General features: G+C 46.5%; 10 protein-coding genes and 1 long non-coding RNA gene across 15 annotated transcripts; 4 read left to right on the forward strand and 7 right to left on the reverse strand.

Annotated features, from left to right (window-relative positions):
* Positions 1 to 662: 662 nt before the first annotated feature.
* Positions 663 to 8,102, forward strand: MTF-1 (Metal response element-binding Transcription Factor-1). Of its 2 annotated transcripts, XM_001352570.4 has the most exons (5): positions 663 to 1,818; positions 4,148 to 4,277; positions 4,704 to 4,806; positions 5,381 to 5,531; positions 5,639 to 8,102. In XM_001352570.4, the coding sequence occupies exons 1-5, from the start codon at positions 881 to 883 to the stop codon at positions 7,455 to 7,457; spliced, it is 3,141 nt and encodes a 1,046-aa protein (XP_001352606.2). In that variant the 5' UTR covers positions 663 to 880; the 3' UTR covers positions 7,458 to 8,102. The 2 variants fall into 2 exon arrangements, with proteins under 2 accessions (XP_001352606.2, XP_015043711.1); XM_015188225.2 differs by lacking the exon at positions 4,148 to 4,277 and having other exon boundaries at positions 665 to 1,231.
* On the reverse strand, positions 5,010 to 5,381 carry LOC117185099 (uncharacterized). The gene is made up of 2 exons (XR_004470612.1): positions 5,141 to 5,381; positions 5,010 to 5,075 (listed from the first exon to the last, which is right to left on the reverse strand). It is a non-coding gene; the product is annotated as an uncharacterized lncRNA (long non-coding RNA).
* Bet3 (blocked early in transport 3) lies at positions 8,027 to 10,754 on the reverse strand. Its single transcript, XM_002135364.3, has 3 exons — positions 10,618 to 10,754; positions 8,510 to 8,920; positions 8,027 to 8,398 (listed from the first exon to the last, which is right to left on the reverse strand). The coding sequence occupies exons 1-3, from the start codon at positions 10,654 to 10,656 to the stop codon at positions 8,312 to 8,314; spliced, it is 537 nt and encodes a 178-aa protein (XP_002135400.2). The 5' UTR covers positions 10,657 to 10,754; the 3' UTR covers positions 8,027 to 8,311.
* Positions 9,119 to 10,741, reverse strand: Nf-YA (nuclear factor Y-box A). The gene is made up of 2 exons (XM_001352571.4): positions 10,618 to 10,741; positions 9,119 to 10,477 (listed from the first exon to the last, which is right to left on the reverse strand). Exon 2 carries the CDS (start codon positions 10,415 to 10,417, stop codon positions 9,290 to 9,292), a length of 1,128 nt encoding a protein of 375 aa, XP_001352607.3. The 5' UTR covers positions 10,418 to 10,477; positions 10,618 to 10,741; the 3' UTR covers positions 9,119 to 9,289.
* An 826-nt stretch (positions 10,755 to 11,580) lies between the features above and the next one.
* LOC4812241 (TOM1-like protein 2) lies at positions 11,581 to 15,509 on the forward strand. 3 transcript variants are annotated; one of them, XM_001352572.4, is made up of 6 exons: positions 11,581 to 11,795; positions 12,930 to 13,381; positions 13,445 to 14,181; positions 14,245 to 14,386; positions 14,613 to 14,663; positions 14,875 to 15,509. In XM_001352572.4, exons 1-6 carry the CDS (start codon positions 11,729 to 11,731, stop codon positions 15,082 to 15,084), a joined length of 1,659 nt encoding a protein of 552 aa, XP_001352608.2. In that variant the 5' UTR covers positions 11,581 to 11,728; the 3' UTR covers positions 15,085 to 15,509. The 3 variants fall into 3 exon arrangements, with proteins under 3 accessions (XP_001352608.2, XP_033240831.1, XP_015043713.1); XM_015188227.2 differs by having other exon boundaries at positions 11,583 to 11,795; positions 14,245 to 14,395; XM_033384940.1 differs by lacking the exon at positions 14,613 to 14,663 and having other exon boundaries at positions 14,245 to 14,395.
* Positions 15,231 to 16,479, reverse strand: LOC4812235 (uncharacterized). 2 transcript variants are annotated; one of them, XM_015188231.2, is made up of 2 exons: positions 15,904 to 16,479; positions 15,231 to 15,814 (listed from the first exon to the last, which is right to left on the reverse strand). In XM_015188231.2, the coding sequence occupies exons 1-2, from the start codon at positions 16,363 to 16,365 to the stop codon at positions 15,725 to 15,727; spliced, it is 552 nt and encodes a 183-aa protein (XP_015043717.1). In that variant the 5' UTR covers positions 16,366 to 16,479; the 3' UTR covers positions 15,231 to 15,724. The 2 variants fall into 2 exon arrangements, with proteins under 2 accessions (XP_015043717.1, XP_001352609.1); XM_001352573.4 differs by having other exon boundaries at positions 15,231 to 16,479.
* A 436-nt stretch (positions 16,480 to 16,915) lies between these two features.
* Positions 16,916 to 17,893, forward strand: ghi (ghiberti). Its single transcript, XM_001352574.4, has 3 exons — positions 16,916 to 17,111; positions 17,215 to 17,260; positions 17,385 to 17,893. The coding sequence occupies exons 1-3, from the start codon at positions 17,055 to 17,057 to the stop codon at positions 17,528 to 17,530; spliced, it is 249 nt and encodes an 82-aa protein (XP_001352610.2). The 5' UTR covers positions 16,916 to 17,054; the 3' UTR covers positions 17,531 to 17,893.
* Positions 17,894 to 17,904: 11 nt separating this feature from the next.
* On the reverse strand, positions 17,905 to 21,414 carry phol (pleiohomeotic like). Its single transcript, XM_001352575.4, has 2 exons — positions 21,084 to 21,414; positions 17,905 to 21,018 (listed from the first exon to the last, which is right to left on the reverse strand). Exon 2 carries the CDS (start codon positions 20,910 to 20,912, stop codon positions 18,789 to 18,791), a length of 2,124 nt encoding a protein of 707 aa, XP_001352611.1. The 5' UTR covers positions 20,913 to 21,018; positions 21,084 to 21,414; the 3' UTR covers positions 17,905 to 18,788.
* A 151-nt stretch (positions 21,415 to 21,565) lies between these two features.
* Positions 21,566 to 23,128, reverse strand: LOC4812220 (SAC3 domain-containing protein 1). Its single transcript, XM_001352576.4, has 4 exons — positions 22,990 to 23,128; positions 22,766 to 22,939; positions 22,167 to 22,703; positions 21,566 to 22,102 (listed from the first exon to the last, which is right to left on the reverse strand). Exons 1-4 carry the CDS (start codon positions 23,079 to 23,081, stop codon positions 21,733 to 21,735), a joined length of 1,173 nt encoding a protein of 390 aa, XP_001352612.3. The 5' UTR covers positions 23,082 to 23,128; the 3' UTR covers positions 21,566 to 21,732.
* A 113-nt stretch (positions 23,129 to 23,241) lies between these two features.
* LOC4812246 (GDP-D-glucose phosphorylase 1) lies at positions 23,242 to 24,669 on the forward strand. Its single transcript, XM_001352577.4, has 3 exons — positions 23,242 to 23,660; positions 23,715 to 24,417; positions 24,479 to 24,669. Exons 1-3 carry the CDS (start codon positions 23,277 to 23,279, stop codon positions 24,628 to 24,630), a joined length of 1,239 nt encoding a protein of 412 aa, XP_001352613.3. The 5' UTR covers positions 23,242 to 23,276; the 3' UTR covers positions 24,631 to 24,669.
* LOC4812554 (queuine tRNA-ribosyltransferase accessory subunit 2) lies at positions 24,643 to 26,075 on the reverse strand. Its single transcript, XM_001352578.4, has 2 exons — positions 24,950 to 26,075; positions 24,643 to 24,884 (listed from the first exon to the last, which is right to left on the reverse strand). The coding sequence occupies exons 1-2, from the start codon at positions 26,008 to 26,010 to the stop codon at positions 24,692 to 24,694; spliced, it is 1,254 nt and encodes a 417-aa protein (XP_001352614.1). The 5' UTR covers positions 26,011 to 26,075; the 3' UTR covers positions 24,643 to 24,691.
* Positions 26,076 to 26,866: the final 791 nt, after the last annotated feature.

Consider the following 26,866-nt stretch of genomic DNA (forward strand, 5'->3'; position numbering starts at 1 on the left):
GCTACAGCGCCCTGAAACAATACCATTCATTCTTGCTTGATTTCATAAAAAATTTGAATTGTTAACAAAATTTTATTTGTAAGCAAACACAAAACACTTGTGAGTACTATGCTTAGAGTGTTGTGGCCCTGACAAATTACTTCAGAGCAACATTTGAAGTTGGGTAAAATTAAATTATGAACTATAAAACTATAGTAGATTACTTATCAAAACAGCACAAGCTTAATTAATCTGGTAATGGTGAAAATTAAATGATAATTGTTTTGGAATTAAGATTCGTTTTGTTGTGTATAATGCCGTTTACTTTTCATTTCGGTGTCACCTTTTGCGACAACGAGAGAACAAATTTTTCCGTTTTCAAACTGTTTTGGTGCAGTAAACGAACTAGCAAGTGAAATAAAACAGACAATTTAACTTCAAATTGGGAGAGTTATGGTTATTTCCCTTAATTATTAAATTTTTTTTATATTCTACGAAAAGCTTTTCGCACGATCACTATCGTCTATCGATTGTCCTACTGGCAGTTTTTCAGGGGGACCGTTTGCGGTACGCTATATACTTTTTGGTAAAATTTGGTATATTTGATCAACTTTGTGGTATATTACGGTATATTACAATACAGGTCAAAATATAATAGTATCCAAACTAGCGGTATATTTGATCGTTATTGCCGCGGTCCCACTAAATTCATTGTTGTTGTTCTGATTGGACCCCGATCTTCTCGCGGCCGCTAATAAAAAATCTCTTATTTCTCGTACATATATATATGTATATATCTTATAGCACAGTGACATTTTTTTATACGAAAACTGCATACTGCATGCGATTGTCGCCGTGTCCGGGAGTGTCCGTGTGCGTGGGTGTGTGAATATACTATAAAATGGATACAAATACAAGCAGCAGTGAGGAGAAGCAAGAACAGCACTACTACCAGCACACCTGGAAGTTGGCCAATAACCATGGAAATTCGTTATCAGACAGCCGGGATTACGATACGAATTCGTCGCGCACATCGCTGTCGGGCTCGCCACCCGCCACTGCGTCATCGTCGGAGCTGCAACTCGATTTCGCCAGCTTCGAGAGGAAACCGCTGGCATCGCTGCTGATGCCCAAACTGGAATCGGACGACCGCTCGGCGGGCGTCATACACAGCGACATCTTGAGCATTTATGGCCTTCCGACATCGGCATCGGTTGCATCCACGGCTGGCTCCACCAATGGCGAGCAACAGGTGCTGAGTCCAATAGAATTAGGTTTGACGCTCGAGACAGACGACCATGAGATGTCGACGGCGGCCACATACGCCCTGTTCGCAGACGTCCCGCAGGCGCAGACACAAACCATCATTAAAATGGACGAGCGAGAGGACGATAACTACGACGACGATGTGTTCACACTGCGCCCCCTCACAAGTTCATCCTCTATGGGCCCCGATCCGGGCCAGCTCACACTCACGCCCCTGCCCATCACGGTCATACCCATCACATATCACCACCACCACCACACAGAAACCATAGCCACTAGCCTCAACGAAGTCCCTCTGATAGCCACCGTCAGCACAGAGGACAGCAGCAGCCAGGTCTACAACCTGGACGATATTTGCTTCACGCTGGAATATCAGTTCCAGAACCAAAAGCTCGTCCAGGTTCAGCCGCCAACTGTGGTGTCCTTGAGCATGCTAACCACATCCGAGGCGCTACCAGAAGCAACAACTACGCACTGTGATAATGGACACACCAATACCAACAGCATCAGCAGCAACCACAACTCGGGATCATCGGAGCCCACTTCCCCGGCATATTTCACTATTGAGACGAGGTAGTCCCTTCGAAAAGATCCTTTACATATAATCCCCCGCTGCACGCTTTAATATTATGGAGTATTTTTAGAATTGTTTGTGCAGTTTTCCAATTATAATGTGCCGTCGTCAGGTGTGTGCTCTGACCCCCGCCCAGGGCCATGCCTTCAGTGGCGCGGCTGCCACTGCCGATGCCGATGCCGCTGCCTTAATTTTTCCACTGCCCACACAGAAAATAGCGTCTGCCGTGACGTGTCTGGTCTTTTTTTGTTTGGCTCCCTCCCCTTAAAACATAAAAAGAATAACAGAAAAGCAGAAAACTACATTTTCAGATTTTTCCTTTTACTTGTCGAAAATTTGGCAAATTTCAACCATTCCAATGTGTCCGCCGCTCTGCTTATTACAACGGGCAGCGTCCGCTGTCCGCCAAAGTGTCCAAAGTGTTTGCATGTTGTTGCTAATTGCCTGATTTGTGTGCGTCCCACCCCTCCTCCTCCACCTCCTACTCGAATCCCTTTTCGATATTCGAATGGGAAATTTCCCATGGGGAATTATTCTAACGGTGCATGCTGCGGCTGCGGATGCTCTACTTCAGCTTTTTCTGCTGCTAGCGATGGACAATGATGATGATTGTATCGAAATCGTTTGTTTGGTCTAAAAATAGTTGCGCCGATGAACGCATTTAGATTTCTTTCCCCCCACCCATCCAACCAACCATCCACCCACCACCTAATCATACCATATACATATCTATGTATATATGTATGGTATATATGAACATATGTATGTATGTATGTATGTATGTCTCCTTATATTTATTTGTACAATGTGTTAGCTCTAGGCAGAAACGCTTGGATTTTTCCCCAAAAATTCTTTCACACTTGGTGTAAAACAGAAGCCGAGTCGAGCCGGTTTTCAAATTACAGTAAATTCGAAACGAAACAAACCCATTGTGAAATAGTACTGCCCCCTGCACTAGAACATTCTTCCCTGTAAAAGTTCGATTTACCGAAAGACAGGACAGGGAAAGTGACGAGCACTTAAGCACTATGTACATATGTGCGATAGAGGGAATTCTATTTATATTATTGGGCAAAGGGTGTAGTTCGGAAAGGCCTCATCCAAACTAAGTGGTAGTCAAGCGCAATTATAATTCGATTTATTTTGTAATAGACATCACTTTTCATTTTAACAAATCAATTTTTAACAGCGAAATCAAACTACGTGGCAAAGGGCTAAGACCGGATCGGTAGTCCAAATTGTCTAAATTCATTTGTTTCCAAATCAGTTGCTGATAACCAATAAACTTTGAGTGGATTACAGTGTGCTTTCCGAGATTTCCAATAGATTGCTATTAATAATTGTATGGAAAATTCCATTCGATTTCTGGACACTTCTTAAAATAGGAATTCATCTAGCTTTTACATCGAATACGAATTAATTGCGGCTGTTTTCTAAATGATCTCTAGTGATTAGGGTTATTTCACATTCGCCTACATTGTCGCTTCTCTTGTTTTCTCGAGTGCAATCATTTTTCAATTTTTCATCCACATTGTACTATGTGTGTGTGTGTGTTTTGGTCTGCGCCTTCCTTCCGCGTTCCTCCCCTTGCCAATGACTGGCTGGCTGGCTGTTTGGCGACGACGACTCTACTATTTTTATCCCTATGAGTAGTGTTCCCTCAATCATATTTCTCATTTTTCAACAGTCCCCCCGGCAGCTGCGGGGATGTGTGCCAGGGAGTGGCATCTCGTGAGGATTGGGCAAGGGAGGGCTGAGAGCGCGCGCTGCCCGTCAGCAGAACGCCAGAATGCCAGCCGGACCCAGCCCGGTTCGGTCCGGCCCGGCCCGCCGTCGTAGTGCCCACGCACTCACATCCCCGTATTATTATTTCTCTATAGTTTCTGTGGCCGTTCGTTCTGTCGTCTGTTTTCCTTGGTATTTGTTGTGTGTTTTGACCATGACAACATTAAATATTAATTAATCTGTTTATTAATGCCCACAAAGAGACATGTTTTTTGCAGATAAATGGGTTTTCTCCCTCATTCTGTTATTCGTCAGCTATTTTCCATTGATTGCTATTGTTTTTCCGTTGTTTTTGTTTTTTGCTGCCGCTCTAACCCCACTACTAATCGCAATCTGTGCAGTACATATGCATGAATATATACATATATACAATGTGTATATACTAGTTGCGTTTCATATTGTATATACAAGATTTTAACGGCCCACTGACACCAAATTGAATTGCCCCGCCCGATGCGATTTTCCATTTGTTTCCAACTGCCGCCCGAGCGAATCCATTAAATGTTTCTCTATTTTCCCCGCTGTGGATCTAATCTTCTCCAGCTATGTCGATGATTATGATCAGAACGAGCCGGACGAGGACAATGATTTGGCTCGCTGCATACGCCCAGAGGCCCTGCACAAGGAGGGCGAAAGAGAGGATGACGATCAGCTCATGGCCATGGGATACGAGGTACACACCCCCCTTATAGCAGCAGCCATATATTTTTTCCAACTGTCTAACGTGTTGCCGTGTGCCTAACGCTTTTTGTAGCGACTCGCCGCCATTCTAATCGTAGCGTGAAGCCCGCTAGACTGCTCCATTGCCGCTATTCCGTTGTTGTTGTAGGCGTGTGTAACCAAGTTTGTTAGCCAATCCGCGGTGCGTAGTGTTTGCTTTATTCAGACTCAGATTCGGCTCTGGCTGGACATCCTGCTAGACTCTCATGTCTATCCACTAAACACAACACTCATCCTGCATGAACCATCCAATGACAGCCCAAGACTTTGTACATGTATATGTAACTATATATTTTATGTATAGTTCGAGTTTCTTAACTCTTTCGTGTGCCTATGGCTAGATCTTATCTAATGTAATTAATGTATTTCCCATAAACAGAGTTCGGACGAGGCTCTCAGTCGCTACAGATGCAACTACGAGAACTGTTATCGCAGCTACAGTACAATTGGAAATCTGCGAACGCATTTAAAGACACACACAGGTACGTTGAAGGTACTTTGAAAGGGATACCCCCTCCTTATAAATACCCATTCTTCGTGGCGGGTTGGGAGATCCACTTAATTCAATGAATGAATAGAAGGAACTTTGAGGCTTATAAACATCATTCGGTATCGTCTTTATGTGTCACTTGAGGAATTTGCTTTCATTGAAGAAGTTCCGTCTCGAAATGTCATTTGAGTTTTCAAGTTCCTCAGTCCCATGCCGGCGACAGAGCTTCACATAACGGTCACGCATATTTTTCCACTTATGCTACAATTGTTAATGCACAAATTAGCAAAGAAAGTTTTCCGTGAAGTACACAAATGACTATTTACCTGTCAATCCACAGGCATCGGACACCCGACACCAAGCCTTGCCTCGCTTAAGGGCACTGCGGAAACCAATATCCGTGCTGTTATACAACAGGGATTCCGTTTAACAGCTTTGATCATTTTAATCTATAGATCATGGGCCATGATTTGTATTTTTCTTTTCTAATTCTCGAAAATTATTGCGCCGAAATCCATGAATCAAAACCAGCTCTTCCTTGATCTAATCTAATGTTTTGGTTGCAGGCGACTACAGCTTCAAATGCCCTGAAGACGGATGCAACAAGGCATTCCTCACTTCGTATAGCCTGAAGATCCACGTACGTGTGCACACGAAGGTGAAGCCCTACGAGTGCGAAGTCAATGGCTGCGATAAGGCCTTCAACACGCGCTACAGGTGAGTAATCGATCCGTTCTTCCGTGCTGATAGCCCGGAATATACCCATAGTCTGCCAAATATATTCACTGCTGTAATCAACAATCCACAATCCCACCATTTATCAGATTGCACGCCCATCTGCGGCTACACAATGGCGAGACATTCAATTGTGAAATGTGCCAGAAATGCTTCACTACGCTGAGTGACCTGAAGAAGCATATGCGCACGCACACCCAGGAGCGTCCTTACAAGTGTCCCGAAGACGCCTGTGGCAAGGCTTTCACCGCCTCGCATCACCTTAAGACGCACAAGCGGACGCACACAGGCGAAAAGCCGTATCCTTGCCAGGAGGATAGTTGCCAGAAGTCGTTTAGCACCTCGCACAGCCTGAAGTCGCACAAGAGGACCCATCAGCGGCAGCTAATAAACAAGGGCAAGAAAAAGTCCAGGCGATCACAGAAGCAGCCACACACCGAACTCGATCAGCAGGAGCAGCAAGAGATCATACCATCGCCATCGGAAGCGGAGGCGGAGGCGGAAACGGAGACGCAGCACACAGAGATGTTAATAATAAATCCGGGCAGTCACTGCTCGGAGACCACGAGCACAGACAGTGGCGTGGTAGTCCATACCCTTACCTCCCACGAGCAGCTTCCGAATGTGTTTGTCCTGCCCGAACAATCGCAAGCCTATCAGCTGTCTTATGCTGCCGAGGAGGAGATACCCAGCCCGTGGATTGATGCCGGCGTTCTGGTCTCCAAGCCCATCATTCCAATGGCCCCCCTCACCGATGCCTGTGTGGCTCTGGCCACTGAAATGCCCAGTTTTGTGGACCTGAAGCCATCCTTTGGGAACGCTGTCAGCGGAAACATCGGCGAGCTGCCAATGCCGCCACCGCCCATGGACGTTGAGATGAAGGCCAGCAGCTCCAGTGTGACGCCTCCGACGCCCACTCTGGAGCTGAATCAACAGAATATCGATGATCTGCTCAAGCATGACAGCTACGAGAACGATGAAGATATGGAGACAGAGTCCCTGCTGAATGATATCCTCATGACCATTGACAATAACAGTGCCCTGCTCCAGGCCACGCTTCATCAGGCCGCCCAGGTGCCCAGCGATGCGTCCGGCCTGGTGGAGCTCGACATCAGGGACAATAAGCCGACGCTCAAACAAATAACTGCAGATGCGGGCATCTGCAATTGCACCAACTGCAAGTGTGATCAGAGCAAGAGCTGCCATGGCGACGACTGCGGTGCAGTGACGGCGCCAAAGACCAAGACGACAACGACAGTCGCAGCGAACGGGGGGAAACGTATATGCGGCAGCGTGGCTACCAAAAAAGTGAGTAAACGCGACGCGGAAATGAACCAGAACATCGAGGATGTTGCTTTGCTATTGCAAAACTTGGCTTCCATGGGCAGTGGCAGCTCCTCCTCTGGCGGCGGTGGCTGCTGCGGAGGCGGTGGTGGAGCGGCTGCTAAGCCAGCACGCTCCGATGGAAGCTGCTGCGGCAAGTCACCTGCTCCAGATCCACCAGCTGCGAAGAGCGGTTGTGGCTGCGGCTGTGCCAAGACGCCTGCATCGCCCAATCCAGCCATATCTGGCGGTTGCTGTGGTGTTGGTGGCTCAGCAGCCGCCACTCCTCCACCACCACCACCGCCTTCTGGCGGCTGCTGTTCGGGCCAGAAATCACAGGCAGCTGCAGCAGCAGCGGCTCCGGCGTCGAGTTGTTGTTCTGGCAAGGCCCAAGCGCAAGCCAAGCCCGTCATCAGCAGCGCACCTGCAACGGCCCTGAAGGGCAACTCATGCACATGCAAGAGTCCCGCAGAGGGCGTGGCCAATGGCTGCTGCGTGGTGATCTGCATTAAAACGCTGCAAGCGCTCCGCAAAGTTCTGACGCGCCGGAATCTAAACCTAATGCTTTGTCCACAGCAGAACTAAACTATAAAGAAATACACTAATCCCGAAAGCAGCAGCAGCACTACTCTACTCCAAAGAACCAAAACCAAACCGATCCAACCAAACCATATAATCATATGTAATCAAGTATTGTGCCTGTGAAAAGTATTTCCCTTTGTTGAACATAAAGAACCAAAAAAACAAAATCTAAATTTGTCCAAGCTGTTTGAGTGCATTTAAGCGAAAGATCTATCGGATCGCAACATGGAAACCAAATGTGCTATAATAAATATAGTATACATACATATATATGATATGCTCATAATAAATTCGGGGGAAGAAGAACCTAATCAAGCAGACATAAAAAGAGCCCAATTTCCTGTAATATTTGAAATGCTTTCTGCCGCCCCTAAAAACTAAATCTGTTATTTTTTTTCTTCTAGTTTTTAAATGAATCATGTGAAATATCTCTCTTTAACTAACACAGAACTATTATTATCGAGAGCCAATAATCATATAAATAAAATATAAATTGTATAAAATACTATAATATTTTAGCGAGTTTATAACGCTTTACGCTTTATATCAACCCATATTATAAAAGCGAAAGATATTTTCTACTGTATACTCTATATATCCGAAAGAAATCATCTGTATAAAGTCGAATAAAACATAAAACTAAACCGATTCAATAGAATTATTATTTCTGCTGCTCTCTGCTGCTGTTGCTCTCTGCTGTTGCTGTTGCTGTTGCTCTCTGCTGCTGTTGTTGCTCCGGAATGCTTGTCGAATAATGCTTTAATCCTGGTTGAACATTATATACTAAATCCGTAGAGAATGTGCTTTTATTGACCCCTTAAAAGCTCTAAATATAGCTCTGATCCACAATTCGTTTTCTAATCCTCGCCAGCTGGTATGACCTCCTCTAGACGCCGCACGAACTTAACGCGCAGCTCCGTCACATTGTCGCCCTTGAGTTGATCCTGCAAAAGGCACAGAAAAAACAAGAGTGAGAGCCACATGCCACAACACACGTGCAATACATAACCAAAACAGAACCACGCCAAACCAAAGTATTCCCACACAAAACTTACCTGCACAAACCAGCACTGCACCTCCAGCTGGACCATCTCCAGGGCACCGCGTACACAGCCGCTGAGTATGGCGCTATATCGCAGATTGGTCAGATCCGCGGGCAGCTCCACAAACTCAGTCAGCGGATTGGAGTCAAAGAGCAGCGAGAACTCATCAGACGCCGCCGACCAATTCGAGATGGTGGGCTGGATGTTGAGATAAATGCGAAAGCCCTGCTGTATGCGGTCGGCCGTCTCACGCATCTCCAGGCAACGCGGCGCCGAGGTGCGGGCGAGAAAGTCCTCGATCAGACGCATGCCCATGTTGTAGCCAATGCGCTCCAGCTGCTTGTTCACATCCTCGACGTTCTCGAAGTCGCGCAACATTTGGGTGACCAGCGCCCCATAGGTGAGTGTCAGGAACTCTGAGTTCTGTGTGTTTTTTTGTATTTTTTTGTGTACAAAAGAGAGAAAGAAAAAGAGGAGACAGAAAATAAAATTTCAATCCAGAACCAGCAAAAGACATTAATATTGGCACTACAAAATTGTTCATTTTGATTTGGTTTCTTCTTTTCCTTCAATTAATGCTCTTCTCCCCCGATATATCCATTCGATTCGGCACTTGCGTGATTATAGAATAAATACAAATTTATTTCGACTTGTGTACAATAAAAAAAAAAGAAGTCGCGACGAGCGGGGTGAGGTGGTGGGACTGGGCGGGGGAGAGGACACAGAGTGTTGGCTTAATTCTATGTGCTATGATCTAATCTGGGTTCTACAAATATCTACAGCTTCAAAGGGTCATTCCGACTTGATAGCCGTTATCGTAATGCTCGGCGTTTGGTGGGGCGCTATCAACTTGGGGGGTGCTCGCGCAGTTCCCCGACTGAGGGTTACACTGCTGGGGGCCATGGGCAGGCTGCCGCCGTCCGAGCTGGACTCGCCCTTTTCCTGCGCCGAATGGAAGCGTCCGCCCTCGCCGCGAGCTCGGTTCATGGCATGCCGATGGCGAGATTCGTGCAAGTATTTACAACGCTCCTTGGGTATGCGCGACTCTAGCTTTGCCCTCGCCTGACGCCTTATAAGTATCCGTTTGTACTGCTTGGCATTCACGTAGAGCGGCTCCTCGTCCGGCTCGCCCTTGGAGCTCTCGTCCTCGCTGTTAGTATTTGTGCCGGTGGTGCTGGTGCTGGCATCGGCACTTACATTGTTTGCAGCCGCTGTCGCTGCAGCGGCGGCGGCTGCTGCCTGATTATTCGCCTGCTGCTGCTGTTGCTGCTGCTGCGGCTGCTGTTGCGTGGTGACGACACTGCCAACGCTGGTGCCGCCTTGGCCGGCATTCGCTGCTGCTGCATTGACTGTGGCCATTGCCGCTTGGGGAAGCATGATGATCTGCTGACCGCCCGTGGATGCTCCCTGGTTGCCAGTCGCCGCTTGAGTAATTTGCACTAATTGGCCATTGATGTTGAGGTAGTGGGGAGTCGGTTGGGCGGCCACAGCAGCGGCCGCCGCAGCTGCCGCATTTGGATCGAGTGTAGTTATGGTGGGGGTCTGATAGAAAATGGTCTGGCCATCGGGCAGCTGCATTAGCTGCATCTGTGGCTGCTGCTGCGCCTGCAGCATGATTTGGTTCGCCTGCAGCGGGATCAGCTGCGGCTGGAGACCAGCCGTCGCCTGGCCCTGAGGCTGCTGTCCGATTATTATTTGCGCAGCTCCCGTGGGTAGCATTGGCATGGGAATCACTTGAATCGGCTGGGCGGCGGCGGAGGCATTGCCCGTGGCAGTGACAGTGCCTGTGTTTACGTTCACATTGTTGCTGGCAGCGCTTTGGCTGTTGGTGTTGTTGTTGTTGGTGGTGGTGGTGGTGGAGGAAGCGGAGCTCATTCTCGACGTTGCTGTAGTGCGGGTACTGCTAAAATGGTTTTCCATATCACGCAGGACGCGCTACCTGGTGAATCACTGGTGTCCCTCAAGCCCTCAACACACTTACTGGAAAAGCGAATGAAGCCGATTTTGAGGGTGGGTGGCACTTCAATATTTGTGTTCTTAGAGTCTAATCAAAACTAACCTTACAACTAGAAAGCAGCGGACCGATTACCCATAGCGTGCACAGGCTTCCCTCAACTTACCACTTTCTTGGCGTCAAGTCTGGTGGCCTGTCTGGACATTTTTCGGTTGTTTTAAGTCTCGTCTTAAAATTCTCCAATAAAACTAGAAAAAAAGACTCAGATTTCTGCGAAATAGAGTTGTCAGGGTACAGTGCTGAATCACGGCATTGGCAGCAGGGATGCATATGAACTAGTCGTTCATGAACGAAACTAACTATTCATTAAACTTAAGACAAGTGCAATAGAAGGGAGTACTTAACACTAGAATTTTTTAGAAAATTATTCATCAGTCGCATAAAATTATAAGTTCAGAGCTGAGGGTAAAAGTGGTCTAGTAATATTCAAACAAATATTGAAATCGGGGAATATGATTTGCGATCATGGACGGAGAACGATTAACCCATTGTCAACCAGGGGTATATATATATTCCCACGAAAATGTTGAATCTTGAAGAATTTTAGCGCAGTTCACATGAAAGATATCTTGCTCTTTTTTACAAGTAAAAAAGAAGGATCGGGTGGATCTACAAACAGTATTATAAGTCTCGGTTTAACTCAAGTTGTTCACCTGTTTGAATGGAGGGGGGTTAAGTGGGATAACTTCGTTTTTTGATCGATATTTCGAAAATTAAACAATATAATTCTGGGGGTCTATTGAGGGTATTTTTTATATTGATATTTTATATATGGTAACATCGATGTTTTTTAAACTCTATCTCAGCATTATTTTCTGCGGTTTAACTCCTGTTTGAATAGTTAAGTGGGATAAGTTTGTTTTTATCATCGGTATGAGACGGTATATATTTGAGGGAGAGACGGTCACGCTGCTGCTCTCTCTTGCTACGGAAAAATGAGTCGCAATATTGAATGGGCTATGGAAAGGTATGAGAACAGGCAAATTTATTGCTTTTTCTGGGCCGTTTTGCCTGTTGTCCATACCCTCTTTTTCCTTCCGTTATGTAGCAAATATGTAGTTACCGTGTATTTTCCATGTAATAAATTGAGCAAATGTAAACACAAAAAACACAACGAACGAACCAAACTGAAAACCCAGGTGTCACACAGTAAATAATATTAAGTTACATTGCAAAAACTAAACCAAACCAAATACGCAGCGAGAGAGCGCACTAAAATGGCTTCATTCTTCAACGTTGGCGCTCTGGGAAATGTTTTCTCCACTCCAGTTGGACAGCGCATAGGTGAGTAAAAAAGAAAAACCTTTAAAGCTGCTGCGCCACCCCCGCTCTGCGCTCTCCCCTCCCCCGCTGCACTGCCGGATGTGGGGGTGTGTATATGATTAAATCGTAACATTTTCCACACAAAAAAGTACATATGTGGGTACATTTGCGCATTTACCAGCGTTCCCTAGGCCGCCCAATCATCAACATAGCATATCAGATGAGGCAGTGTCAGCGCGAAACTGAGGCACTGGAAAATTGAATTTTCACAACTTTCTTTTAGCCTTTTCTGCGTCACTTTCTTGGGGCTCGCACGAACAACAAAGCAACGAAAACTGATTTGTTATTGCCTCACTATTACTATGGTAAAGGCGGCTATCACCCCACCATGCACCCCAAACCGACACCCCAGTGGCAATGGCGAAATTTCTTGATAAGATTAGCTGGGAGGGGGGCGAAAGTGAGTAGAGCCGAGTAGAGATGGGTGGAAGGGTGTTTGTCATCAAAAGAGGGCCATTGACAGGTGCGACAGATAGCAGTATGGCAATTTGTTGCTTGCGATTATTACACAGAATAATTATTGGCATAGGCAACGCATTTCCCTGCGTTGTTATTGATGCTTCGTTCGCCCCACCTAGCCCTCTGCCTTCCTCTCCAAAGTAATTGCAATTAGTCATCCTACCTTTTTGGGTTTTTGCGTTTGCCTTTGCGGCTTCCATAGTTACATAAAATAGATGTGTTAATTGGTTTCATTTTTCCCTTTGCTTCACATTTTCGCAGTCATTTCCATTTGCCCGCTACGCTCACACAGGCAGGCAGGCAAACAAACAAACAAACAGCATGACTGTGCAATGGTGCTGTGCGCTTTTGTTGCTTCATATTTTCATACATATATTGAGCGTTTTTGTTTTTGTTTTGCGGTTTGCCTTATGGGAATGCACTGAAACCCACCTGTATTTGCGTTTGCGTATGCGTTGGTCTGAAATAAAGTCATTGCACTCAAAATATAATTTAAAACAAAATATAAGAGAGAGAGAGAGAGAGACCTCACTCTCTCGCCTGAAGTAATTTGTATTAATAATAATAAAATGTGTATTCCATTCTACTTACAAATAAACTATAATTGTTTTTAAAACCCCACACTCTACCCTACAGAGGCTGCCACCGATGCAAACCTTGCCTCGGAAAATTGGGCCGCCAATATGGAAATCTGCGATATGATCAACGAATCCTCGGACACGGCCCGTGATGCCATGCGCGCCATCCGGAAGCGACTCTCACAGAACGCCGGCAAGAACAATCAGGTGGTTATGTTCACACTGACCGTGCTGGAGACGTGCGTGAAAAACTGCGGCAAGGCATTCCATGTTCTGGTGGCACAAAAGGATTTTATCAACGAATTGGTAAAGCTGATTGGGCCAAAGAACGATCCGCCAGCTGCCATGCAGAAGAAGGTCCTTAGCCTCATACAGATATGGGCGGATGCCTTCAAAAACCAGCCAGACCTCAATGGGGTCACACAGATGTACATGGAGCTGAAGAACAAGGGCATCGAGTTTCCAGTTGCTGACTTGGATGCCATGGCGCCCATCTATACGCCGCAGAGGGTGAGTTCTTCCACTAGCCATTTTAGTCTCTTTATGACCGCTCTTTCCCGTTCCACATTTTAGAGTGTGCCGGAGGTTCATCCTCATCCACAGCTGATGGCTGCTCATACAGTGTCGCCGCAGCATGTGGCAGCCGTGACCGCTGCAGCCGCCGCTGCTCCACCCAGTACCGGTCCATTGCATTTGACACCAGAACAGGGGGCCAAGCTACGATCAGAGCTGGAAATAGTCACCAACAACATGTCCATCCTGAGCGAAATGCTGAGCGTCCTGAAGCCCGGCCAGGAAACCCCCGACGACTATGCCCTGCTCAACGAGCTCACCTCCACCTGCAAGGAGATGCAGTCGCGCATTGTGGATCTGATCGGACGCGTCCAAGACGACGAGCTGACTGCCGAGTTTCTGCGCATCAACGACGAGCTTAACAACTTGTTCTTGCGCCATCAGCGCTACGAGAAGACCCGCTCCCAGGGACTGGGTGGAGGGGCTGTCGTCACCTCGCCCTCGGCAGTGCTGGGCGCTGCCATGGGTCTGCCTGGCGTGACCCCAGGAACGGGTGCAGTTGTGGCCTCGCTTCCCCCGCCGCCCTCTGCCACAGCTGCTGCTGCCGTCAGCAATACCCCGCAAAGCGACCAGCTGTTAATCGATTTGATTGAGAGCAGCGAGGAGCAGCAGCTGCAGCAGATACCCCAGAGCTTTGGCCAGCTCAGTCTGGCGGCTGGAAGCGGAGCTGCGGCAGCCCCCAGAGGAGCTGCCGACGAGTTCGATATGCTGGCGCAATCGCGCACCGATGGAAACCAGTGAGTAGTTGCAGTGTGCACCTGTTTGCGTATCACCTACCTAAAACGCAGTCTTTTGCTTAGCAAAACGGACTTGCTGCGCGATATTCCCTCGGTGGACGCGGCTGCCGGCAGTGTCGGTGGCGTGGCCTCGCCCTACAAACAACCACAGAAGCAGCAACAGCCACAGCAGCAACCACTACGGGCAGCCGGCGAACCGCCGGTGGTAAGTAAAGTGAGTAATTACGCCGCCGGCAAGCGATCTAACTAATGGCGTTCGATCTGTTTCCTTACTTTAAATCTTTAATCCTCGTTTGGCCATTCATTTATTGATTACAAATTTCGAACATTTGTTTTGTTTCTTGGTTTTATGCAAATTTTGTTTGGTTCCTTCGTTCGTTTCCCCTTTTTGGGTTTCTTCTGTGTTTATTCTGTGTGGCGCGCCCAAACAGTCGACGAAAGAGAATGAGATCGATGAAATGGAGGCGTGGTTGGGCAGCTCAGTAAGTAGCAACAAAAAAACAAAAATACTTTGCATCTAGTCCTTTTTCTAAGCTCATCTTACACACAGACACACACACGCACATATTCGTCCTTGGTTCTTCGTTTTACATCAATTACTTTTGTTTTTTCTGCTTCTTTCACATCCTTTACCCCATTTGTGTGGATCATTGATCATGATTAATGAGCGTTTTCTGCTTCCACCCACCACAGAAGGACGTCGATGGAATCGAGGAGCTGACCAGCTCAGAGTTTGACAAATTCCTTGAGGAACGCGCCGCTGCCGCTGAAAATCTTCCAACGATCAATGCATCGAATTCTGCCGCCAGTGCCACGAATACGAACACGACAGGATCTGGAGGCGACAGCTTACGAAAGACACCAAAGAAACCTGGCGCCGATGAGGATCTGCTTGCACTCTGAGTGATCACCGGCTGGATCCTCCACTACACCATCAGCTCGTAATTGTTTACTCTTTCAAATGTTACCCACACCCTAAACCTAAACATTATCGTCTTATATACATAACGTCTATATGATAGCGCATATACATATTAACACACACACGATTATGTACCAGGCTTTCCGTTTTTTTGTATTTTAAATGGTATTTGTATTTTGTTTATTAACGACTTGAATTACTTTATTTTCTGTGGAAATTCCAACAACTGCAACGAGAACTACATATGCATATATTGTAACTTATTCCAAAACGATCTTCTGTTGGTCTAATTGTAAGCCACACCACACACACGTCTATTGCATATATTTGCTGGTAATTTAATGTATTATGTTTAAAGTCTATTTGTTGTTTATTTATACATATATACATATACATACATTATAAAGCTAATTTATTTTACAAAATCAAAACAATCGAAAAGAAAAGAACTAAAACAAAACGAAACAAGCAAGAAGAGAAATACAATTCAAGCACGGACTCAATGTAAGATGTATCGTTGCGGGGGGTGTTGATAGTGCTATAGGAGCACGCTATGAGTCCTTTTCGATATTCATTGCTTGCGTGGCCGCACCAAAATCCTCCTCATCTTTGTCGGTGTCCTCACTGTCGGAGATGATTTTTCTCTGCTTGGAATGCCTTTCTGGTCGCTCCTCCAGCTGCCTCTTCAAATCTCTGATGTGTGCCTTTTTGCTATTTATAAGTAGAATGAACTTTTTCAGCATTTCTGTCTCTTTTTGCTTGGATGCCGTCACGTATTTCTCGTACTCTTCGAGCATAACCTTTGTTTTCTGCTCAATATCTGGGGAAGGAGCGGGCGTTGCCTGCTGCTGGCCCAGATCAATGGCTCCATCCAGCAGCTGATAGCAGTTGGACACCTTCTTGAGCGGAATATCCAGGTATAGCGTCTCGTAGCCGGCGCATTTGTACAGTTTGAAGGCCTGTGGCTGCTCGTCCTCTTGGGATATCTCGTAGTCGAAACCGGGCAATCCCATGTGCGTGGTGAGGGCTTTCTTGCATTCGGCAAGGAATGCCTCGTACTCCAGGTCGAGATCATTGGCGGCACTGCGTATTTCCGTATATTTCAGACTGCCCCGATAATTTTGGTTGTTGAATGTGGACAGGAAGTGGAACTCGGCCTCGTCGTCCAGCCAGTTGCAGCGGGCGTAGATGAAGGGCTTTACATCCACTTGGCTGTGGGACAGTTGGGTGCGTTGAAGCAGCTTAACAACGAAACATGTCATTATTTGTTTTACTATTATTATTCTAATCTTGTTTCACAATGTTTTGTAAACAATTCTTTAACTGTTCGCTACCAAACAGCTGCAGTGTTGCCAGAGTTTGAGAGTCACCATAAGCTAGATTGAAGAAAAAATAAGTAGAATAAGCTAAACATTAAAAAAAGCTTAAAAACAAGATAACCGTAAAAACACATCCACATAATGGCTAAGTGTATTTTATTCATACTTATTTTTGAATTTTTTAAATTAACGGCATGATTTTATCCACTTCATTATGCTATGGCCGAGTGAACAGCAATGTACAAAGTGCAGCCTTTTGCTCCTCTGTTTTTGAGGACTTTCTAACAAAAAATACCTTTTCTAGTTTGTGTCATGCTTGCATTGGACGCAATATGTGTCATGAACATAATTATTAAATGATATTTTAAACAAGCTAGATTTCAAGCTATAAGTTTTAAAGCTATTTGATTTGAAAATAAGAAAAATCTAGCTTAAAATAAACTAAAATGGCAACACTGAACAGCTGATGCTTGTATGACTTTTCCAGCACTCTGATTCAAGTACTGCACATCACTGAAAATTCTCTCTTTCTGTATAAAGTCAGGGGGAGAAATTAAATTCGACCACTTAAAACGCGCTAATTTTCCGCTTCTAGTTTACGTTTTATTGTTTGAATTGATCGAAAGGACAACATGATTCTTGACAATGTTGTGGAGTTTGCCAGCTACTGGTGGTTCCGTTACCTCATGGTGTGTATGGGCATTGTGTATTCAAGAAGCGTATTCCAAGAGCTAATTGGTTGTCGGTATCTTTCGTGTCGTTAATTGGCTTCATGTTTTTTGATTTCCTCAGGTTACTGAGCTATATATGGTGGAGAAATGGGAACGTGTAACGATACGTAAGTATTGGGACAAAGAATCTCTCTTTATTATCCAAGGAATTGTCCAATTCGTCACACATTTAGTGCGAATTTTCAGGCTTATCACGACCGACGCCTTCTCAATTATTGCTCTCATTCACAGACGTGCTCTTTATGGTGCTCTTCTGCGTATTCTGGTACTTCAACTATTCGGTGCTGCTCTCTCTGGCCGGACTAATCTCACCCAACACACTTATTGCGGATATCTTACCCGGCGCGCATCAAGGACAAGGTGTCAAGGTCATATAACTGAAGCGGAGCCGCCACTGAGTCACACTGTGTGTTTACTTCTGTTTTTCCAATAATTGAATATCTGCGTATCTGTAATTGTGCCGTGCCACTCCACGCGCCAGCTTTATCTAATCCACATTCACATCCACATGCACTCCACAAGGCGTTTACTTACACATCAATCACATCACAACCCAGCCGGATAAGGTGGAGTTCCTGTGTATGTTAATCGTTTGTGGATCTGTAGCCTGAATGGCAGCCACTGGCAGCCCATCACTGTTTAAGGTAGCCTTAGTTTATCCGTACTCCGTAATCCTTACGCGCTCGAGTGTTGGATGCGAAATAATAGTTAGGGAATAAATCTGAATATGATGAATATAATGGGCCTTTACTTTTGAATTCTTTTCGTGTTTTTATTTGTATAATTTTGAAAGAGGTACTCCCTTGTTTATGCCGACTTGGTTAACTTGTACAATCGAATTGAAGTGTTTTCCATTTTTTTAATTACGTTTACGCGCTAAAAAAATTACTCTGCTGCTTCTATTTATCCGTACTTTAAACGTTACTTTGCAGTTCAATGCCCTAAATGTTACAATTCATTACAAAAATATATATGTAGATAGCCTATGGGGGGGTTTATGCGTATTAAATATTGTAGGATCGGGGCGTTGTGTGTATAGAAAAGTTTGGGGGTGCAGTGTTTTGTTATTCGAGTGGAGACTGCACACGAATATATCCAAATCAGAAATGCCAAATGCATTCGGATGCAGATGGTAGTAAAAGTTATATATATATATATATATATATATATGTATAGTTATAGTGATAGTGATAGCTATTTTGTGGTAGATTTTAGGGACTTGGGACTATTACAATTATTCTTACAATCTAAACTGCCGAACAGAGCCGAACTGTCGACTGAGCGATCGATCCTCTATTTATCTCCATCCATGCATTGGCCTGGCTTTAAACTTACTACATATTCAATTTAAGAAAAAAAACTTACTTAGAGTTTGCAAAGGAGCAGCATGCGGTCGTCACACGCTCCACAGGCTCTCCGTTTCGTAGATTACAATATTAAACTCCGCCATAGATTAATGGCCCTGCTCTGTATAACTAACTGTACAATCGGGTTGGTTGGCTTGCTATCCGCCAGTTATCTAGCCAGATAATACACTCCTGCTCGCGACTCGACTTGTAGAGTGCCCAGGACTGGGGCCAGTCTTCTCACTCAGGCCACGGTTCTATTCAGGGACACATTGACGGTCACTGATAGTTAGGACGTGGGCGACGTACCATCCAGCAGCACCGATCCCATTTCCTCGTTCTGCTCCACGTACACCAGTCGAGGATCCTCCCCGAATTCCAAACGCCCGTACCGTGCCACCAACGGCGACTTGTTGTTGACCTGCGGCGACGACGACTTGCTGTTGACCTGCGGTGCCCTTGGCCACTTGCGCTTGGGCTTCGTGTGCGTCAGCATGTGCGACTTGAGGTTCGTCGACTGAGCAAAGCACTTGGAGCAGCCGTCGATGGGACAATGGTAGGGTCGATCCCCAGTGTGTATCCTGACATGGGTGCGCAGATTGAAGTCGAGAGAGAAACGTTTTCCGCAACCCTCAAAAGTGCACTCGAATGGCTTCTCGCCAGTGTGAACCAGCTGGTGCCGCTTTAGTTTGGAGCTCTCCACGAAACTCTTGCCGCAAACATTGCACACGTGCCCGCGTGGACCGTGCGTATGCATATGCTTCCGCATGGCTGAGTGATTCCTGAACTCCTTATTGCAGCCGCGATGGGTGCACCGAAACTTTGGCTCCTCGTCCTCCTCGGCAGCGGCCCCGGCAACGGCAGCCGTCTGATTGCTGGCGGCAGCGACTTGGTTGGCCAGACTGGCTGCTGTTTTGGTCACGGTGGTGGCTCGCGGGCGCGCCAAATTGCTAGTAGCCACCAACGGCGGCGGCGCCGCGTTTAATCCTACTGCAGGAACAGACGCGCTGCTTATTTGCCTTTTTGCCGCCTTGGCCTGGGCACCTGTGGTGCTTTTCAGCCGCACATTGGTACTGCTGTTCTGTAGCACCAGCTTCGGGAGCGACAGTTGGGCTGCTGTTGGGCAACGGTGTGTCTTCGCGCTGCCAGTCATCGCCTGAGGTGGTGGGGCTGCAGCTGGGGCTGGTATCAACTCCACGTTGTGCGGCATGTTCTCGATGAGTTCAATTGAGCCGTATGCCTCATCCAGATGATTATCCGCGTAGATGAACTGCTCGCTCAGCGGCTGGCTGTCCTCCTCGCCCTTGACATCGCCCATAAATGCATTGACAACCTCTTCCACATCCGTCACCGCAGATGCGCTAAAGGGATCCGGCAGGATAACGTATTCGTTGCCGATGCCATCGCTGAGGACATCGTGGTGCATGTTGTTGCTGATTATGTGCTCATCGATGATGAGCTTTGGCATATTGGAGGAGGAGGCTTCAGTGCTGGTAGATGAGGACACCACGGGGTGGACCACCGACACGTGCGGATCGTCCAGGTCCTCCTCCTCCTCTTCCTCGTCCTCAGAGTTGAGGGACGACCAGAGCGTTACGTTGAACTCATCCTGGGTGATGCGAATGGGGACCTTGGTCTGTTTCCAGCGCTTTGTGGCGGCGTTTGCCCTGCGCTCCACTCGACTGCTGTTGCCAAAGAGCTTTAGGTCCTTAAAGTCCTGGGCATTGGAGCTGTTTGAATCCTCCGCGGTTTTCATGTAAAAGTCGCTCTCCAGCTGCTCCTCCTTGATGTTGGTGGCCTCGAGGGTGGTCAACACTTCCGAGGCTATTTCAAAGGCATTCGTCATGGCCGGTACTACGTCCAAATCCTCGTCCACATCCTCCTCGTCGCCATCGCAGGAGGACGACATTCGCATAGCGTCCTCATCAATATAGTCCTCATCCTCGCTGGTTTGCTGCATTATAATTGGCGGTGGCACGGCATCTGCCTCGGCCACGGCCCCTGAGGTAAACCTACCCAGACGATCAACCGCCGGGTAGTATTCGTAGACATCGCCCGAGATGAAGAACTCTCCGGTGTCCACAACAATATTCGTCTCATCCTCATAGTCGTCGATAATCTCCTCGATGAGGAAGCTCTCGCTGCCGCCGCCCGCAGGCTGCAGCACGCTGGTGTACGGTTCGTGATCGACTATAGCATTTGGGGGCTGCTGCAAGACCTGTGTGAAATACAACGACGATGCATTCGTGCTGTGGCCAGACGAGGAGGATGAGGTCATTGGCAGGGGCACTGCCGCCGCTGCTAACGAAAGATTCTTCACAATGGGAGCCCGGAGCTGGTGCTGATGCTGCAGTTGGAGTTGGGGCTGAAAGTTGCCGCCACCGACGCCGACGCTGTGATGATGACTTGTCATCGTTGTTCTGTTCCGTCTTTCTTGGGCCTTCTGTGTGTGTGTATATATTGCACGGTGCGGTGCGTGTGTGTTGGCGCGCGTCTGTGTGTGCGCGGTTTGGTGGCCACTGCGAATTGGCAATTAGTACTTCGCAATTTTCTAGTGTCTATTCGCAGAATATAAAAAACATACCCGTTCGATTGCGTAGCAGGCTGGCTGGGCTTCTTTTTGTCGGTATTTGTATTTTCCCTCCTCTACGACTTCCCTATTGTCATTAGTGCTGCGTGGGGCTGCGCGACGGCAGCAGCAGACGTCGCTTGGCTTTGTTGCTCTTCACGACCTCCACGCTGTTGCCTGGCACTTAATTATTGCACAAATAGGATCCGGCTGGCTCAATTGTTTGGCAACAATGTAAATATTTTGAATTTTGCCGGTAAATATGGCGGAATTGTATTTTCCAAAAACTTTCTCTTGCGTACACTTTTTGTTGGTGTTGGTAGACAGCGGTCCGACACCCTCGAATGCAACCCTGTGCGCTGTTTGTGTATTTTGTGTATATGCGCCTGTGCACATATTCAAAGTCGAAAATATATAGAAAATAGTATAGATGATGCACTCTGCCGGTAGGTTTATATTTGTTTCGCGAATTTTTTTTATAGAATAGAATCAGTCAGTCCATGGAAAAATACTTTATTTATTCATTATGAATATCTGCATTCTGACTATCGATAACGTTGTATTCTATTGGCAGGGCTGCCACACTAATTTAAATCCACATTTCAAAATAAACTTATAAAATCATTTTATAGTAAGTATAGTAGATCAGACACCCACTATGCGCTCAAACAAATTTTTTAAGAAGTAAAACTTCTGGCAAATAAACTAGTTTTAGTTTGGAATCAACGAACGGTTCATGCTGCTCCTTAATTGTCTCAGCAGAGTTTATAAAATCAGACTTATTAAATCGCACCGCCTTGGGGACACTGCCAGCTCCGGGTATATGCAGCACTTTTGTTTGCCTGGGTGTCTGCACAATTGACCTGCTACAAAGCACCGGCACGCGCTCGAACTCCTTGCTTACTTCCAGGCCGTAATGCCCGCACTGCTGTTTCAAATGCTCTGGCGTGTCGATTAGCATCACACGCAACAAGTAAGAGCCCGGGACATCGAACTGCTTGTTATAGGCATGCGTAAACATTTGAAGAACCCGTCTAGAAGTAGAGATGAAAGGAAAAACGTCAGCATCTAAAGAAAAGCACTCATATTTTACATTACCGTCTCATCGTCTGTAACTTCGTGGCGGCCAAGGCACAGAGTATGTGGGGCAGTTTGGGCAATCCCATTAGGACGCGGTAAAGATTCCCTTGATGATAGAAAAGGCTCATCTGAAAGCAGATCTTAAACGTTGGATCCTGGCGAACATGGTCCGGCAGGGTAAGGGCCCGCTCCATGGATTCCGGGCAGCCCAAATTGAACACTTGATACACAGACTCGATGAAACACCGTCGTTGAATATCACGAATTGTATGACGGCTTTTCGATTCATCTTCGTCAAGAGTCTTATAGCAGCGGAGCACTCCAGTTAGACAATCCTGGAGATGTTGGTCGCATATCTTTGCATCGAACAGTTCAATTGGTTCGTCACACAGACGGTATCTGCTGTAGGCCAGAAACATCACAATTGGCTCCAGGAGCTTTGCAGTCTGTTGGGCATCAAACATCTGGATGACAATCTCGCGGCGCACGGCACGCAGGCGATCGAAAATGAAATCATATGCCATGCGGTAGGGCATTCGGTTATCCATTACAATTCTGCAAGGGGCAGGTGATCAACAGGACAGGCTTATCCTTATGTTAAAATCCAAAATACTTACTCTTTTAGGAGATATTCAACAGTCCGAGTCAAACATTCCATCGTGCGCATATCCTCGCCCTTGGGCATTTTGACGTCAGCGGCAGAGCGGGTGAATTCTTTGACCAGGATCCCGGGCACGTTTTTTTGTCCATTCTTGAGCTCAAAAAAGTGAAGCATTCTCTCGCGCACCCGCCTGGGAGCAACATGAATGTTAATATTAACCTATTGGAACCTAGAACTTACATTTTCATCTCGGCATTGGGGCAGAATTCATTACAGGTGCCTTGGATCTTGGCCATTTGTAGGAAATCACACTTTTCTAAGGGGCTCCTCATTACATTAAATTTATTATAAAATTATTAAGACCTGTTTTCTTAACTTAAAATCTTAAAAGAAAAGAGGATTAAAATCAACAAATCGAAACTAGAATGCCGATAACTTTATAAACAGCTGACTGGGATACAATTGTCAGAGACAAGAAACAAAATCTAATATGTAAATAAATATTAATTTCTCCAAATTCACACACTATGTACGCGCGTACCTTTCGAAAATTAACACAATACTATTGCGATGCTTGGAAACTTCTTAGTGCTCGCTTTAAACAAGCTACGGCGACAGAATTAGTCCAGAGGCGGAATTCTTGGAAGAGCTTGGTAACCCTGCCAGTATTTGTTGTTGCGCGCTCCGTTGCTTGGAAAGTGGCCATGGCGAGTGAGGAAAAGCCGAAAAAGAAACGGACCCAAAGCAAGGAAAAGTACGTTACCACCCTGGAGGCAAAAGCACCACACTACCTAAATTCACTCAAGGTGAGATGGGAGCAGCTGCACGAGATACCCGGCCTCTTCGCGTACCAACTGGAGAAGACCCGCCAAAGTCGTGTACTGCCGGGAAAGTACCAGTTCTACACCGAGGTAAGTGGAAGCCCAAATAAACAAAAAATTCTGTTACATCGTCCCTTGATATAGCTCAATCCAGATCGCACACTGAAGCGCCGCATCCCTCAGACCATTGAGAACCTCAATCCCACGTTCAAGCCAAAGCAGTTCAACTTCAACAAGGTCGACGCCCTGGAGGTGATGATGACCATCGACGACGTTGACAATACCGACGTCCAGATGATAATCAACAGGAGCCCCCTCACTAGGTTCCACACTGTCGTCTGTCCCGACGTGAAGAACAATCTGGTGCAAAGAATCACTGCTCATTCGCTGAAATTTTGCATCAGCTTCATGCGGGGACTAGACGACAGTGACATTCGCATGGGCTACAACAGTCCTGGGGCTTTGGCCTCCGTGAATCACCTGCACTTCCACCTGCTGTACCTGCCCAGAGATCTGTACATAAACAACGTGGAACTGCAAGAGCTGGCCGGTGGGTATGTGTATCGTTTGAGCCAGTCGATGCCTACCGAGGCGATCTGTGTGGTCTTCGAGGCCAATGACGACGAGGCCGAGGTGCAGGAGAAGGTTAACAACCTGCAAAAGCTTGCCAATTGGATGTGTGGACAGAATATACCCCACAATCTGTTCATTACCCAGGATCGACGACCTGGCAAGCGGGGCAGTGTGCAAGTATTTGTCTTTGCGCGATCCCACTACTGTGTCAACAAGGATTTGGCTGACTTTAATGTGGGATTCTGTGAATTGGCTGGATACATTCCCGTGGGAAGTAAGTTCCCATATTGTAATCCATCAAAAACTATTAGTACAGTGCATTTTTCCATCGGCAGATTCAGAAAAATTGGATAATCTCACAGAACCGCTGGTTATAAAAAGAATTCGTGAGGTCACCGGCACAGCCCCGCAGGCGTTATACACTCGAATGAAGCAGATAGTGGACGGAGAAGATCAGTCGATTTGGGATCAGCCTTTAACGTTGTAAAAAGAATACACATAAAGACCAAGAGGCTATTTATTTACACTAAATCTGCTCCTTATAAAAGTCACACGGCAGCTGCGGCGAATCCTTTGCCCATCGTTGCTTTGCTAATCACTTTCCGGTTCGGTGCGATGCTATAATCCACCTGGGAGTCCCCGTTCTGCCGCCTTACTAGCTCCGTCAGCTGCGGCAGGCCATCCCTGGCTATGCTCTCCCTTATCGCCTCAAAGAAGGCCATGTAGTGATGCAGATTGTGGCTGTAAAAGGGAAGAGAGTAATCATTGGCCTTGCCATCGAATAAAGAATTCTAGATTTCACTTACACCATCAGTAGAATGGGGCCCAGCAGCTCGTTGGTCTTGTACAGATGATGGACGTAGGCACGCGTGTGCTTCTGGCAGCTTAGGCAGTCGCAATTTTTTAGCAGAGGCGAGAAATCCTCCTTGATAGCATCGTCCGTGATGTCAAGCAAGGGGACGTGCACGACTTCATCCTGGACAAAGGTAAACGTCAAGGCTTTAAAGTTGACTGCGGCACAATAGGCGTAGGAAGTGTCGAACAGATCCATGCCCAGTCCGATAAGCTCCAGCGTGGTCAAAGGTGTATAGGCACCCGGAACCATTCGCGGCTTTTCCTCCTCCAGCTGCCCAACACAATGCTCGACAATGGGCAGCAGCTTGGAAGCGTCCAGTATGGTTGCAGACAAGCCATTCGTGTGGAATCCCTCGAAGACGTAGCCGCCATAGCTGCCTGATGGCTGTTCGAGGGCATGTTTGATGGACTGCGTCCGCGCAAAGGTGTTGTAGCCGCCCACAATGGGGGCCAGCAGGGTAGAGTCCACTTTGCTCTTGTGCTCGTAAATGTAGTGCATGAACTTCTCGGTGCGATCCACGGATTTCTGAACGCGTTTCTTGGCGCTCTCTGCATTGGTGTCCGCATCGCAGAGCCCCTGGTAGATGTCTGGCCTTAGGCTAGCCACCATTTCCATGTATCGCTGGGCCGAAAGCGACTCCTTGCCACGGCGCGTGAACAGCGGCTGTATGTCCCGGTCGTTGCCACCCGCCGGCGTCGTCTCGCAAGGATCCCGTAGGAGCAGTACATTCAAATGTCCTGGAAATCCAATGTAATCACTCAGTCCCCTATCTGCACTGTTCCACTGGGCCAGCGCCTCCGACATATGGTCGATGGTCGACAGGGTCAGCTCCAACAGCTGTGGCGTCTCCGTCACATGGCTCTCAAAAACGTCGGCGGACAAATACGGAATGCTGCCGCCTTTTGTTGTCTGCATAAGCAGCGGTGTCCGCTGCCCTGGTGCTCCATCCTTTATGTGCAGCCGACCCAGACGACCACTGTTCTTGGTGAGGCTCTCTATCACGAATTTCATGCCGGTTCCCCTCTATTTGGAATATCTTTAGAATAAAATTCCATTTGGATTTATCGATCAAATATACGCACGACTTATCGCGGTCTTATTTATTCCGTCTGACCCTCAGACCGATGCAAATTCGATTCCTCAAATTTTGCTGTTCGGTCTAATGTTACAAACTAACTAGAACCCTCAGCGCTAAACACATATTTTTATCCGATTTATTAATTGATTTTCTACCATATTGGCACCGTAAAAAGACTCCTTTTTATAAGATTGTTTATAAAATTAGGTTTAAACAAAGAAGGGTCACAAAAATATGCCCTTTTTTACATGGCAACTACACGGTAACTACATATTCGCTACAGATCAACAATATATTTACGGAGTATGGACATTTGTATACCCTATTTCTTTTACTTAATGTTAAAATTCTGTTTTCCAAGCTTCTTTGAAACGTAATTAAGAATGTATTTTTCACAGATTCAAATTTTTTTATATATTCATGCATTTGATTAAATGACTGTATATACATCGTTATATATATTTCGTTGAGATAGCTTTGAAACCAAGACTGATTAGTTTCGGCATTCATTGCTGCCGGAGATGACAAAAATCTCTTTAAATATATAATATTCGTCTCCCAATACGAAAACAAGCCCGCAGTTTTTCAAATTAACTGATATAACCGCAGCAAGGAATATATACAGTAAAATAATGTCAATAATAAATTTAGGAAAATAATAAAGCAAAAACTTTGATCAAAACAGTGTAACTTTATTTTCGCTTCGCTTTCCTACGAGCGTTTCGCTAGTTTTTGGGGCCTCTCATCTGCTCGCCGCTGCGCTCCTCTTCTGTTCGCCCCATTTTATGT

Source organism: Drosophila pseudoobscura, chromosome X (assembly GCF_009870125.1).
Source record: "Drosophila pseudoobscura strain MV-25-SWS-2005 chromosome X, UCI_Dpse_MV25, whole genome shotgun sequence".
Lineage (NCBI taxonomy): Eukaryota > Metazoa > Arthropoda > Insecta > Diptera > Drosophilidae > Drosophila > Drosophila pseudoobscura.

What these genes read in the sequence shown, in the direction of transcription:
- MTF-1 (XM_001352570.4), top strand. Translation starts at nt 881, where the DNA reads ATGGATACAAATACAAGCAGCAGTGAGGAGAAGCAAGAACAGCACTAC. An exon ending in TATTTCACTATTGAGACGAG is followed by an intron (nt 1,819 to 4,147) that starts GTAGTCCCTTCG and finishes AATCTTCTCCAG; the next exon opens with CTATGTCGATGATTATGATC. An exon ending in GCATTTAAAGACACACACAG is followed by an intron (nt 4,807 to 5,380) that starts GTACGTTGAAGG and finishes TTTTGGTTGCAG; the next exon opens with GCGACTACAGCTTCAAATGC.
- Nf-YA (XM_001352571.4), bottom strand. Translation starts at nt 10,417, where the DNA reads ATGGAAAACCATTTTAGCAGTACCCGCACTACAGCAACGTCGAGAATG.
- Bet3 (XM_002135364.3), bottom strand. Translation starts at nt 10,656, where the DNA reads ATGTCCAGACAGGCCACCAGACTTGACGCCAAGAAAGTG. An exon ending in GACTTGACGCCAAGAAAGTG is followed by an intron (nt 8,921 to 10,617) that starts GTAAGTTGAGGG and finishes AAAAACACACAG; the next exon opens with AACTCAGAGTTCCTGACACT. An exon ending in TGCAGTGCTGGTTTGTGCAG is followed by an intron (nt 8,399 to 8,509) that starts GTAAGTTTTGTG and finishes TGCCTTTTGCAG; the next exon opens with GATCAACTCAAGGGCGACAA.
- LOC4812241 (XM_015188227.2), top strand. Translation starts at nt 11,729, where the DNA reads ATGGCTTCATTCTTCAACGTTGGCGCTCTGGGAAATGTTTTCTCCACT. An exon ending in TCCAGTTGGACAGCGCATAG is followed by an intron (nt 11,796 to 12,929) that starts GTGAGTAAAAAA and finishes TCTACCCTACAG; the next exon opens with AGGCTGCCACCGATGCAAAC. An exon ending in AGGCGTGGTTGGGCAGCTCA is followed by an intron (nt 14,664 to 14,874) that starts GTAAGTAGCAAC and finishes CACCCACCACAG; the next exon opens with AAGGACGTCGATGGAATCGA.
- LOC4812235 (XM_001352573.4), bottom strand. Translation starts at nt 16,365, where the DNA reads ATGACATGTTTCGTTGTTAAGCTGCTTCAACGCACCCAACTGTCCCAC.
- ghi (XM_001352574.4), top strand. Translation starts at nt 17,055, where the DNA reads ATGATTCTTGACAATGTTGTGGAGTTTGCCAGCTACTGGTGGTTCCGT. An exon ending in GGTGGTTCCGTTACCTCATG is followed by an intron (nt 17,112 to 17,214) that starts GTGTGTATGGGC and finishes TGATTTCCTCAG; the next exon opens with GTTACTGAGCTATATATGGT. An exon ending in ATGGGAACGTGTAACGATAC is followed by an intron (nt 17,261 to 17,384) that starts GTAAGTATTGGG and finishes TCTCATTCACAG; the next exon opens with ACGTGCTCTTTATGGTGCTC.
- phol (XM_001352575.4), bottom strand. Translation starts at nt 20,912, where the DNA reads ATGACAAGTCATCATCACAGCGTCGGCGTCGGTGGCGGCAACTTTCAG.
- LOC4812220 (XM_001352576.4), bottom strand. Translation starts at nt 23,081, where the DNA reads ATGAGGAGCCCCTTAGAAAAGTGTGATTTCCTACAAATGGCCAAGATC. An exon ending in GTTGAATATCTCCTAAAAGA is followed by an intron (nt 22,704 to 22,765) that starts GTAAGTATTTTG and finishes TGCCCCTTGCAG; the next exon opens with AATTGTAATGGATAACCGAA. An exon ending in AAGTTACAGACGATGAGACG is followed by an intron (nt 22,103 to 22,166) that starts GTAATGTAAAAT and finishes CTCTACTTCTAG; the next exon opens with ACGGGTTCTTCAAATGTTTA.
- LOC4812246 (XM_001352577.4), top strand. Translation starts at nt 23,277, where the DNA reads ATGTACGCGCGTACCTTTCGAAAATTAACACAATACTATTGCGATGCT. An exon ending in AGTACCAGTTCTACACCGAG is followed by an intron (nt 23,661 to 23,714) that starts GTAAGTGGAAGC and finishes CCCTTGATATAG; the next exon opens with CTCAATCCAGATCGCACACT. An exon ending in TGGATACATTCCCGTGGGAA is followed by an intron (nt 24,418 to 24,478) that starts GTAAGTTCCCAT and finishes TTCCATCGGCAG; the next exon opens with ATTCAGAAAAATTGGATAAT.
- LOC4812554 (XM_001352578.4), bottom strand. Translation starts at nt 26,010, where the DNA reads ATGAAATTCGTGATAGAGAGCCTCACCAAGAACAGTGGTCGTCTGGGT. An exon ending in GGCCCCATTCTACTGATGGT is followed by an intron (nt 24,885 to 24,949) that starts GTAAGTGAAATC and finishes TCCCTTTTACAG; the next exon opens with CCACAATCTGCATCACTACA.